The sequence below is a fragment of the Mytilus edulis genome, chromosome 12, assembly GCF_963676685.1.
Source record: "Mytilus edulis chromosome 12, xbMytEdul2.2, whole genome shotgun sequence".
Lineage (NCBI taxonomy): Eukaryota > Metazoa > Mollusca > Bivalvia > Mytilida > Mytilidae > Mytilus > Mytilus edulis.
Window position 1 is genome coordinate 71,380,589 of NC_092355.1, and position 12,524 is coordinate 71,393,112.

Consider the following 12,524-nt stretch of genomic DNA (forward strand, 5'->3'; position numbering starts at 1 on the left):
GCGAGAAGCTTGCTCTTATGCTTTCAGATAAGAGAATAATGGGGTCACCGAAGTTGTTTTCTTGCTACATATTAAGATAGATAAATTCATAATACGTTTCTATTATAAAACTACTTAAATGGAGCTTTGGCCCCTATTATATGGGCTCTATCCACCTGTGAGGCAACGATAATGAAAAAAATAATCAAACACAAATATGATGGGGTTTTATAGACTTTCTCTCAAATGAGACGTAAAACTATGCTTGAAACAAGTGTGTCACTCAAACGACTTTAAATCAGTCTCCCTAATCAATTACTGATATTAAAGTCAAAGGATAAATAAAGTTTTAAATCAGAAATTTTTCTTGTTTTTGAACATTTTTCGTCACAACAACAGCTTTCTTTTCTGAACTATATTTGGAAGGAGAGGAGAAGTCAAAAGTTTGCTTCAAACACGTGCGTCGCAAAGTGGTAAATAAATTCTGTATGTGACATTTAGCGGAAGTCATTTAACCATATCATTTTGTCAAACAATTCAATCAACACCTTTATTTGTTAGTCCTTTGTTGATGATAGCTATAAAATGCAATCAGCTTATTATTGATTTTCTGTCCAAATCTTAATGAGGTCAAGCTGAATTCCGAGTATTGTCTGATCGGGTAAAGTCTGAAGACTCTTAAAAAGAAGTAAATAAACAAGATGGAGGAAATTAAATCGTTATATATCATTGTATATATTTCTTTCGCAAAATTCTTTCGCAAATGACGAATTTTTATCGCCACAATTATTATTTTTTCGCCAGCGGAAACCCTTCTACGTCATTTGGAATGTGGTTGAAAGTTTTCTTATTGACAATCATAACACATTCTTGTTTTTCTATATAAGGTTTGTGTTTTTTGCATTGAATACTACCGAATTTAATTATTTTGACATGATAAATTTGTAAACCTCCATGAACTATAATAAATTGTGCAGGAGCTATTCTTCAAGACCAAGATAAAGCAGTGTTCCTTGGAATCATTAACGACATTTATTATAATACGTATATAATAGGCAGATCCAGGGGGCCCGGGGGCATAGACCCCCCTTTTCGAGGGAAAAAATTAATTGATTATATAGGGAATCACTGAAGCGTGACTGAAGCCCCCACCCCTTAAGTCAGTCAGTGGCCTCCCCCTTACAAATAGTTCTGGATCCGCCACTGAAAACTTCACTACGAAAAAACCGGCATGTGATTTTTGAAAATCCCCCTTATGTCCGAATTATTCTAAAATATTTCAGTACTTTTTCTTAATTTTGTCCGTCGTTCCCCTTCTTCATACCAAATAACTATGAACAACTTGAACTTTAATTTGAACTTTTTTTTCAGTGGAGGGTGTAGTTCTACTACTGTTATGACTAGCCAGTCAAAACTGAGGTTATGAGTTCGAACCCAGCACGTGCGTGTGCACGCGACACTAATCTTAATTTACTAAAATTGTTTGTTTTCTTTTCGAAGGTTGGTCCTTTTCTTCGTACACTCCTGCTTCCTCCACCAAACAAACTGCCTTCCACGGAAATAACCCAAAACTTGCGCTTTAAAGTGGCGTAACACCAACAATCAATCGATCGGTTCCTCGTTGGATTCCGTCAAATTGTATTTATTGCTAATGGCAAGTCAACAGTTAGAGATGATATTGCGGCAACCATAATGAACCATATCCTATAAATGTCCTTCGAACAATATGTTAAAACATTATCAACAGTTTGCTAAATTGTTACTCGTTTACATTTAATTTTTTATATTTTGCTATTTATTATTCGTTTTTGAAGGCCGTCGTAAGACAGATTTGTATATATGCAACCACGCTCGCTTGTCCAAAGTTGTAAAAAGTAGTCTCATTTGCAATCATACATTATCTTCTTATTTTGATAGTGATATTAAGTCGGCAAATCTAACAAAATTAATGAATATATGCAAATATTTTGATCACTATTGTACTCTTCCTTATATATACGTTTACATAAATGAACAAATGTATAACATTCTTTTTATTCTAAGAGCCTAATGGTCAACTGACATCTTGTTTGATTTTCATTAGGTTCAACTTCCAAGCGGAACACTGGTTGAATTCAGTCACAGAAATGTCGTTTACGGAAATGAAAAATTTTATGGCATACAAAACATTGATATCCAACCTTCTCAGTTTGACTTCAACCATACGACTGGACTTTGTGGACGATTCAACGGTTACAATGGAGATGACTTCATAGAGCAACACACGTTCATAAACCATCCTAATGATATATGGCGGTTTGCAAAGTCTTGGAAGTATGTTTATTTTACACGAATGACAATTATCAATATTGTACAGAGGCGGGTTAAAGAAATAAAAACATCTACATGAATGCTTGGCATGCATTATGGATAAACCTTCGTTTGTTAAGCTACGAGAACAACATGAAAGTAAAACGATTAGGGGACAACCGTGTATATCTATATTCACTCAGTTTTTGAATAGGCTCATATTCACCACAGTCCAACAATTGTTTACAAAAGTACTAGGGTCTATAAGGGCCATTTTTGTTATTCAAATTTTACATGAAACCAAATCAATATTGGAAAAGGTTACCTTTTTCCTACGCAATATATGAAAAGGTTTATATTTTTTAAATCTAAACCTTGGTGAGGTAACAACAACAGCGGTACCCCCTGTCAATTAAGTATTGAGGTACAGCGCCCCCTTCTAGAGATATGTAGAGAATCGTTATTTTTTTTCGAAATTCATCTTATTTTCATTATCTATTTCAGAGGTCCACATAGCAATATCTGTTGCATTACAAAACTGGTACATGTTTCTATCTGTATTCTTATTTTTTTCTATATTCATTATTTATATTATTTGTTTAATTGTAGTTCTTATCACTGTGACTATATTTATCTTTCGCCTGCACTAATCTTAGTGACGTATGACTTGGTCTTTGATTATCATTACCATATATTGACTCATCTTTTAATAATTTATGGAGAAAAATCTGCTCTGTAAATTTTTTTATTATCTTGTAAATCTAAGGCCCCTACTCCTTTGTATGTTATCACCATTTGCTCATGTGTGATTTCTTAAAACAATCCTTTAATAGTAATCACAGAAAAACAGAATAATATGATCGAAACCCTTAAATATACTTGATATATTGTTTAATATATACTACATGTGTAGCTGCGGAACCATAGCTCATATGTTCTAATCATATTTTTTACAGTTTGTGGATGGACAATTTATGAGCTGTGGTTCAACAGCTGTATATAGAAAAGCAGCTAGTATATTCTTTACCGAAAAAACAATTCCAGACCAGAGTTAATTTAAATTAGTTTTATTGAAAATTGGCAGTCTACCTGTGCCAGTGCCGACTCAGTTATTAAACCAGTATATTACATCTAGCTATCTTGTATTCGACATTTTAGTTTCAATTAAAATTGCCTTTATATCAATAGTAATTACTGACGTTTTCAGTTTTCCACAAAACTTTTACCCTACTAGACAAGTTAAAGCTTATTTCGGTATTTTTATTCCTAATATTTTCAGAATTGAACAAAAAGATTCTTTGTTTGAAGGAAAGTTACCGGATATAAAATATTTCTTGCAAGAATATTGTACGTGCAACACACCCGCCACAAAATTGGAGCCCCCAAGTTATACGTGTTTGAAAAGTAGTCAAATGAACAAATGTCGACAGACACAAACAGCAAAGTCAGTATATCATGCATCTTGCATCACATCGAATTATCGTTCAAAACGAGATGTGTCTGAGATCGATTATACTGATGAAAAACCTCCAATGTACCCCATCATAATTGAACCCGAGGAAGAACATGTGAGAAAGGCGGTAAGTTTGTGTTCCATTCAGTTTTCTAAATGTGTAACTTAAAAGATATGATGAAATTAATTGCCAGACAATTGTTAATCAAAATTAAAGTATTTTCATTTGTAGCGATATTCCAAGCGGCTTATGAATATTTATTATTCAACAGGTTCGTTGCTAACATTTCAATAGACTGGGATCCCACTATATATAATCACCTTGTTCTATAGACATGATAAATATGTAATATGAACATTTATCTAGACAGGCGAACCAGTCTAACATTTCAAGCGACAGTTATATAGCCTGCAATGCTGACACTTATTCGACATATGTTTTTCAATAGTAACAAATTCTGGAAAAAACAAATTATATTATGCTCTATTTATGTACGACACCCAAAAATATAAGTTGTTACAGATTTTTTGTGATCAAATTCTGAATTTCAGTTACAAAAATAAAACAAATTGAGAATAGATAATCGAAAATAAGTATAACATCTTATCATTTTTTATAACAATTACGATGTTGAAGGTTACCAAAGATTAAAGATATATATCATATTCTCTGTGTTGCTTAAACACGTTACAAGTAAAATCACAAAAATACCGAACTCCGATGAAAATTCAAAACAGGGTATCCTGAATCAAGTAGCAAAATCATTAGCTCAAACACATCAAACGAATGGATAACAACTGATATTTTACTTACTTGGTTCAGGATTTTTTTTTATTAGGAAAAATGGATTTTACCTAGATTTCAAGCTAGATTAACCTCTCATTTGTCATTGTACTTCTGGCAGTCGCAAACACTTCTAAAACTTTATAATTTATGCTGGAATGTTTGGTGTTTCTATTTCTATTTTTATTTTAATTTCTTTATTTTTAGAAGAAACGTTTAGGATGGAAAAATGGCCTTACAGATGAGATCGCGAAAGATAAATGCCAAAGGGCTTTCGCTCAAACTATTTCATATTCTGCTTGTTCCAAATATGTTCCATCAGTTAACTCAACGGACTACGTAGAGGAATGTGTAGAGGATATGAAAGTATGTAAGAGTATGACAACATGTTTTGGTCTATAAATCGAAATTTTGTAATTATTCTCAATCATTGCAATAATTGTCCACAAAAAATATTTCCTCGCTTCACACTTCACTTTAGGTGAAAAGTACATCTATTTATGTGCTCTACGCGTAGAAATATTTAGTCCGTAGTAGCTATAGTAAGAACTGGTTTGAATTTCGCGGTTACTATATAAGAAAAAATCATGATATTTGTTAATTTTTAGATATTCTGTAAGGCCAGTGTACGATAACAAATTTTTATTTAGTGGGCGTTATTTGCATACAGTGAATCCAATATTTTTGTGGACAGTAAAATGATGATTTAGCTTGTATAATGTATAATAAAATGACATGGTCACCGTGCTGTACAAAGTCAGATATGTGTTTCTTATTTTATACCAAGGTGATATGGTATACAGTTTTGGGTTTTAAGTAGGTTTTAGAAATTAAGTAGCGATATGCACATACATTCTTTATGTTCGTTTGAACAAGTTAATTCAAACATTATATATAAAATCAAGTTCAAACCATTGGGCGAAACAATATAAGATGAGTATGAATTGACATAAAGTTTGCGACGGGAATTCTAAACAAACACAATTAAAAGATAAAATTGATTAAAACTATAACGAGTACGCAGTTAAGTATGTGTGTTCTTTCAATACTTGTGTTTTCATTATTTTTGTTTATGTAAGATAATTGGGGATGACAGATTTTTGAAAGTAACACTGGAAAACTTTGCATCTAAATGCTTAGGGAATGCGAAAAAAATGGAAAACTTAACAACAACAACAAACAGAACTGAAGTTGCAAATGGAACCGAAGTATTAAAACCAGAACAAGAGAAACCAGTTATGATGTCCATATTAGAAATAATTGAACAATCCACTTGTCCTGACAATTGCTCTGGAAATGGTATTTGTCAAGAAGGTAATTGATTATATATTTAATGCTGATTTATGATCGTGCTTTTAACATGTTTAAATCGTCAATGTTTCAGAAAAAAATATGAAATACGTGTTTCAATAATGTTTGTGAAGATTGAAAATGATTCGGTGGCAGTCTTCATTTGAAAAAAGACTCAGATCGAAAACTAAATTGAGAACATATATTTTGAGTATAAAACTACGAAATTGTTGAAAACATTTACTGCATGGTGATATTAAGAAAGAAGTGTGATTACAACAAAAATATTATCTGTGTTTCGTCATCTTCCAGTTAAAAAAATGCGAATGGTTTTTCAAATTAGAGAATTATTTTCATCATAAAGAATATGCTACGAATATGTTATCACCAAATTTTGTAATTTATTTTTTGATTTGTGGACAAGGGTTTGAATCGAAGTAATCTTCAACATTTCTGTAAAGCTAACGAAAATCAATAGTGTTGTTGAAATGCCTACTACGGTTATCAAACTAATAAAAAAAGAACGACATAATGAATTTAAGAATTATCAGTTCTTTGATACATTGTATGATTAAAATCATTTTAGGAGTGTGTCGATGTGACCATGATTTCTTTGGTATTGATTGTTCTAATGAAAAGACGAAGGCACCATTGATAGAAACGTCAGCTTTTGAAAGCATTTGTGATAGTTCTAAAAGACCGTGTAAAACAATCATAATTCCAGGATTAGACTTCTATCCAGAAAATCTTACCTGTAAATTTAGACCATTTCAGGTAATATGCAGTGGCAACTCTTGTACTAAAAAAGTGGGGAAAAAAACAATAATCATTAATGTAAATTGTATATAAATTGAATATATGATATTAAACGTAAATTGTATATTTACATATTGCATATACGTATTGGCTTTAAAATTTTACTTTGCTTTGGAAGCATTACAACAGACACATCAATTGAACAAATTATTAATGCCATTTTGAATCAACAAATGATTTCTATAGTAGTTGTTGTGCATTGTGTACTGTCACTTCCAATCAAATTCGAAAATATGTACAGTTTCGTATATGCTCTATGTGATCTAACAAAGATTTATTTTAGCCGATATATTGATAAAAACAGACAGAAGAGAGCAAGAGGAAAAGTTAAAAAAATGTGAAATACAAAAGACAAAAATAAACACAAAAATATATAATTATACTTTAAACCGACAAATTAAGTGCTCTTTTGTTTAACATGTTCTGTTTCAGATGTTGCACTTGTAGTTTTGTTCATGCAAGGACAAATCCGGTTGTACATAAAAAAAAACTCATATGCCTTAAAATAAAAATAGTAATATGCTGAATGGTAAGTTGTATCTGCATTACAGTTCATGGAAAATGAGACGCATATTGAATATCAAGAGAAGGAAGAAGCATTCACAAATCGAGGAATTTATAGAAGTTTATTTCTAATGTTTTGTGAAATACCAGATTCTCGAAGTCGACGTTCTGCAGATTTAAGCACAATAGCAAATGGTTATTTCATAAGCATATCAAATGACGGCCTGAATTTTACTGAAGAACTTGCAGTAGTTTCCTTCGACGCAAGGTGCTACAGTTGTAATATTACAGGCGTTTGTTGCACAAAAGAGGTAATAATAGTATAATTTGTATTTCTACAAATTTTTAAAAAAATGTTAAAAACGGTCATTTGATGACTGCTGTACACATATTTTGAATATTTTATTCATTATGTCTGTATTCACGCATCATTGTAAATATAACGGTATTTGATGAGACTGTCGTCAAAGTGAGAGGTTAAGCGCTTTAAAACCAGGTTTAATCCACCATTTTCTACATTTGAAAATGCCTGTACTAAGTCAGGAATATGATAGTTCTTGTCCATTCGTTTTTTATGTGTTTTGTCATTTGATTTTGCCAAGTGATTATGGACATTTCGTTCAGTATTTTTGTGATTTTACTTTTGATTATTTTTATCAATACAAGACGAATAACACAATTTAAGTATCATTATCCCAATTGGTCAGAGAAAAACTGACGACAAAATGAAATGGAGGGAGAGCAAATCAAAGTTCAAAATAACCATTGCCATTTATTGATGTTTTCTCATATGTGAATGCGCCACATCTACTTTCATTCTGAGGGGTCTGAGGTTCTGAATGGTTTAAGTAGCTCATCGACTGTATCACCAGCCTGCTAATACTGAAGCTATACGTGCAAATCCCTGACGTGGCAGGTACGTTGAACTCTCATCTAATTGTATTTCCTATTTTCCAGCAGAGGGTTGATTTTAATCGCCTTGTTCACCAATAAAAACAATGAACTTTTAACCTAAGGCAGGGCACTGACAGTTTCAGTTTGTTGTACAATGTTTGAAAATGTTTGATTATCAATACCACCCAAATTTTGGATAATTTGCTTTTTCAATTTCTTCGCTTCGAACTTCCGCTAATTATCAACAAAACGAAACTTATTGAGGGCTAAATATGTTTTCAATGATTGTGTTTTAATTTCATTCCTAGTTCTTGATTGGTAATTTCTCATTTTTTTCAGTATAAACTTGACTGTCCTCTTCGGAAGATTAAAGGTAAACCATTTTGTTAATGTTTATACCCAAATACAATAATACGTATTTAAGAATTGTAGTTTTGATTTTACAATCTAGTTTTTAGATTCTGATTTGTTTTGTTTTTCTGTTTTTGTTTCGTACAATTTGGATATTGACAATTAACACACAAATAGTTAATGATATTATTAAAAAAAACAAAAAAACTCGAAAACATCAATGCTGCTAACCTACAAATAGCTCTAGAACATTGCATGGCATAAAACAAAATGTAAGGTCATTTGGAAAACACTAGATTGCTTATCGTGTTCCTTTATTTAATATAATGAAGACTTTAATATATGTAGAAATAAAAATATTACTTTTATAAAGATGATAGATAGATAGATAGATACTTTATTCTCTAAAAACTAGACACAAGTTTACAGAGAAACATACAATATAAATACAGACACAATAGTTAAGGTAAACGAAAATTGTAATTATGATGACATACATGTTCAGTAACATGTAGAATTAATGATATAAGAAGGAAAAATGATCGGTAAGATGCTTATGTGATTACATTTACATGGAGGGACAAACTTTTTTATTAATACACTTAATAAACAAACACAGTTTCCTGAAGACAGATTGTTTTTTACTATTAAATAATGAGCAAAATGAAATTATACATTTGGATTATTTTAAAACTTAATTTGTAGAAATAATTGTCTTTCGTTCTTCAAATGCGAACAGCAAAACAAATAATTAAATTCGTCGCCTATCTCACAGGAACTACACAACGAACATGTTCTTTCATTTTGGTAAGGATTTTTCAAGGTGATAAACATGTTTTGATATATTCTGCATATTTTAGCGTTAATATTGATTCACTTATAGGGTCTTTGCATCGGAACTAAACATATTTATTTAAAAAAAAAAACAGTTGTTGCCATGATACGGGTTATGTTCTTCTCAAATATGTTATGATGATATGATACTTAACCCCTAACGGTAAGGATTATGCCTGATATTCATATGATGAAGACATAATCTTTCAAACAGTTAAATTGGAGTCTGGAGCTGGCATGTCATTTAACTGTTAATAGTCTGTTGTTATTTATATATTATTGTCATTTTGTTTATTTTCTTTGGCTACATCTTCCGACATCAGACTCGGACTTCTATTGCACTGAATTGTAATGTACGTATTGTTATGCGTTTACTTTTCTACATTGGCTAGAAGTATAGGGGAGAGGGGAGATCTCATAAACATGTTCAACCCCGCCGCATTTTTAGCGCCTGTCCCAAGTCCGGAGCCTCTGGCCTTTGTAAGGCTTGTATTTTTTTTTTAAATTTAGTTTATTACAATTTGGAGTTTAGTATGGCGTTCATTAGCATTGAACTAGTATATATATTTCTTTAGGGCCAACTGAAGGACGATCCCGGGTGCGGGAATTTCTCGCTACATTGAAGACCTGTTGGTGACTTTCTGCTGTTGTCTGTTCTATGGTCGGGTTGTTGTCTCTTTGACACCTTCCCCATGTCCATTCATTTGATAACTTATTTTTGAAAGACGTATCACCCAGATCACCCCATGATAGTAATCATATCTGAATAATCTATGTAATTGACTTTTTTTTAATTTATATGTACCTTGATTTTTAATTGCAGTTGCAGACGATGAAGATAACACAATTAACATAGGAATTGGTATTGGAGTAGGAGTTGTAGTTATCCTTTTCATAGCAGGGGTAATGTTTGTATACTTCCGAAAAAGAAATAAGAAAACACATAGGTAATAGCATATGTTATTTTCGAAGTTTTAAATTTAGATTAAAAGTGTGTATAACTTTTCGACTCTTATTCTACTGTTTAAAAATATAGATGAAATGTAACTATCAATTTCAAACTATGAAAACAGAAATTCTAATAAGAACCAAAATCTTTAGGTCCTCGTGTAATATAATTTTACACGACTTTTCGAAATTATGAGGCCTTAATGCTCTTTGATTAATTTTTTATTTGACCTGTCCGTTTTTATTATTTTTCACGCCACCGATAAGTTCATAGTAGAAGAAACGCCCGTCTGACGTAATTAATCAAAATATTTGTTAATGTCTCATTTAACTGTTACCACCAAGTCGATGGCGCTGTTAGTGGAAGATTCCTCTCTGAGAGTATCACCTGCCAAGTAGTCAGCACTTCTGTGTTGACATAAATTATCATTGATACGGTTATAATTACAAATCGTCTGCTTGAGAAATTTACGAAGAAGGATTTGTGTACACTAGGCATAGTTACCTTTTGAGATATTAGGTTACAACTTTCCGAATTATGGAGTCACCAGTACTCTTCAACTTCGTGATTAATTTGGCATTTTAATTTTTTAAACACTGATGAGTTTTAAGTCGTCAAAATGGATAGAAAAACGCAATATAAAAAGACGGACAAACAAAAACAAAGGAAACCATATAGTGTTCGCCTAAGAGAAAACGTCTAAGAAAACGTCTCACAACATGACTGAACAGTTGGTGCGTAATATAACATTACCACAGGAGGTTATTGCTAATGTCAAGGACGTTAAAAATTATTCAATGAGAAATGCAATCTTATAGTATCAAATGATATTTCCCATTTTAACACTCGTTTTAAAAAGATCATATTTCAACAAGAAGTCAAATTCTGAAATGTTTCTTTTTTTTTTTGTTATTTGATCTACATAAGATTTCAAAATATGTATTTTGATACTATGAAACATTTTTAAAAAAATTCTCATTGGAATGCTGCAGAGAAAAGAGTCTCTATGATTTAAGAAAATCTCCAAGTTTTTCCTTTATCAGAAACTTTCCAAAATTGACAAACACAGCATTCAATGAAGTGTAAATATTAGTTTTAAGTTATCACTAGTTGTTGCTTTAAAAAGGTAATGGGGTATATAGGGTAAATTAAAACTAAAATTCCATTCACATAACTTACATTCCAGCTCCTTTGTTCTACCAGGGGTGATCTAAGCAGGATCATCCCTATCATATCACAACAACTTGCGTTTCTTTGTTTTGCATGCTTTCCTTTGTTTTGTAACATTTTGGCGGGAATGCTTTATCCACAATGAATCTAAGAATTATTATTGAGAAAAGTCACACTCTAAAAATTTATGTAAAAAAATCCTTGGTCTATGCCAATCTCCGTACAGCGCTCGTTTCCTTTCCGTATACGTGGTACACTACAATACAATGAATTGTAGCGATACGAAGTAAGTACGGAACAAATGTGAGCTCTGCGCCATAGATTTGGTCTATTCATGGATTCGAACTCAAGACCCTTAGCATATAAGCCCACGTCACATACCCCTACATCATGACGACTGGATATCAATTATCAGTTATTTAACATTTTATATGTAATGTAAGCAAGATAATTTCAAAAGTGGGGCGAGTTGGTAGACCTTTATTCACTTGGATATTAAACCTTTTGATAAATACAGCAGTCAGACTGATTGTTCAATGGGATTTTATCCTTTTTCATAAAGGGAGCGAGGTGGTAAACAAGAGTGAAGCATTTTTTTACACAGTGGAGATTTAGTGTTGGCCGATTGGCCAGTGGAGGCAAATTGACATAGTTTCATATTTAAAAATCGTGTTCGGGGATCATAAAAGGTTTATATTGCATATTAATATATAAAATATATTATAATGTATAAAGGCAACAGTAGTATACCGCTGTTCAAACTCATAAATCCATGGACAAAAAACAAAATCGGGGTAACAAACTAAAACTGACGGAAACGCATAAATATAAGAGGAGAACAACGACACAACACTACAATGTAACTAACACACACAGAAACGGACCAAGCATCAGACAAAATCCCACGAAAATAACAAATATAACATCAAAACCAAATACAGGAATTTGGGATAGACAAGTACCGTGACACGTCTTATCGCAATGTCAATTTACACTAAAAAATAAGAGAAAACAAACGACGCAACGTTAAACTGTAACACACACAGAAACGAACTATAATATAACAATGGCCATATTCCTGACTTGGTACAGGACATTTTTAAAGGAAAAAATGGTGGGTTGAACCTGGTTTTGTGGCATGCCAAACCTCGCACTTTAATGGCAATGTTAAATATAACATAAAAATGACAACATAATATTACAGAACTACA

At 32.0% G+C, this 12,524-nt stretch overlaps 2 protein-coding genes across 3 annotated transcripts in view; both read left to right on the plus strand.

Moving 5' to 3' along the window:
• LOC139499281 (uncharacterized) overlaps positions 1 to 12,524 on the plus strand; it is a 740,979-nt gene that overhangs the window by 378,507 nt on the left and 349,948 nt on the right. The window lies entirely within an intron of this gene.
• Positions 1 to 12,524, plus strand: part of LOC139499051 (von Willebrand factor D and EGF domain-containing protein-like) — a 32,515-nt gene that overhangs the window by 19,429 nt on the left and 562 nt on the right. For both annotated transcript variants that reach the window (XM_071287715.1, XM_071287716.1), the window contains 8 exons: positions 2,063 to 2,292; positions 3,548 to 3,848; positions 4,713 to 4,871; positions 5,585 to 5,819; positions 6,382 to 6,569; positions 7,163 to 7,426; positions 8,349 to 8,382; positions 10,018 to 10,141. In XM_071287715.1, coding sequence (XP_071143816.1) covers positions 2,063 to 2,292; positions 3,548 to 3,848; positions 4,713 to 4,871; positions 5,585 to 5,819; positions 6,382 to 6,569; positions 7,163 to 7,426; positions 8,349 to 8,382; positions 10,018 to 10,141 — 1,535 coding nt within the window. The remainder of the gene's footprint in view (positions 1 to 2,062; positions 2,293 to 3,547; positions 3,849 to 4,712; positions 4,872 to 5,584; positions 5,820 to 6,381; positions 6,570 to 7,162; positions 7,427 to 8,348; positions 8,383 to 10,017; positions 10,142 to 12,524) is intronic.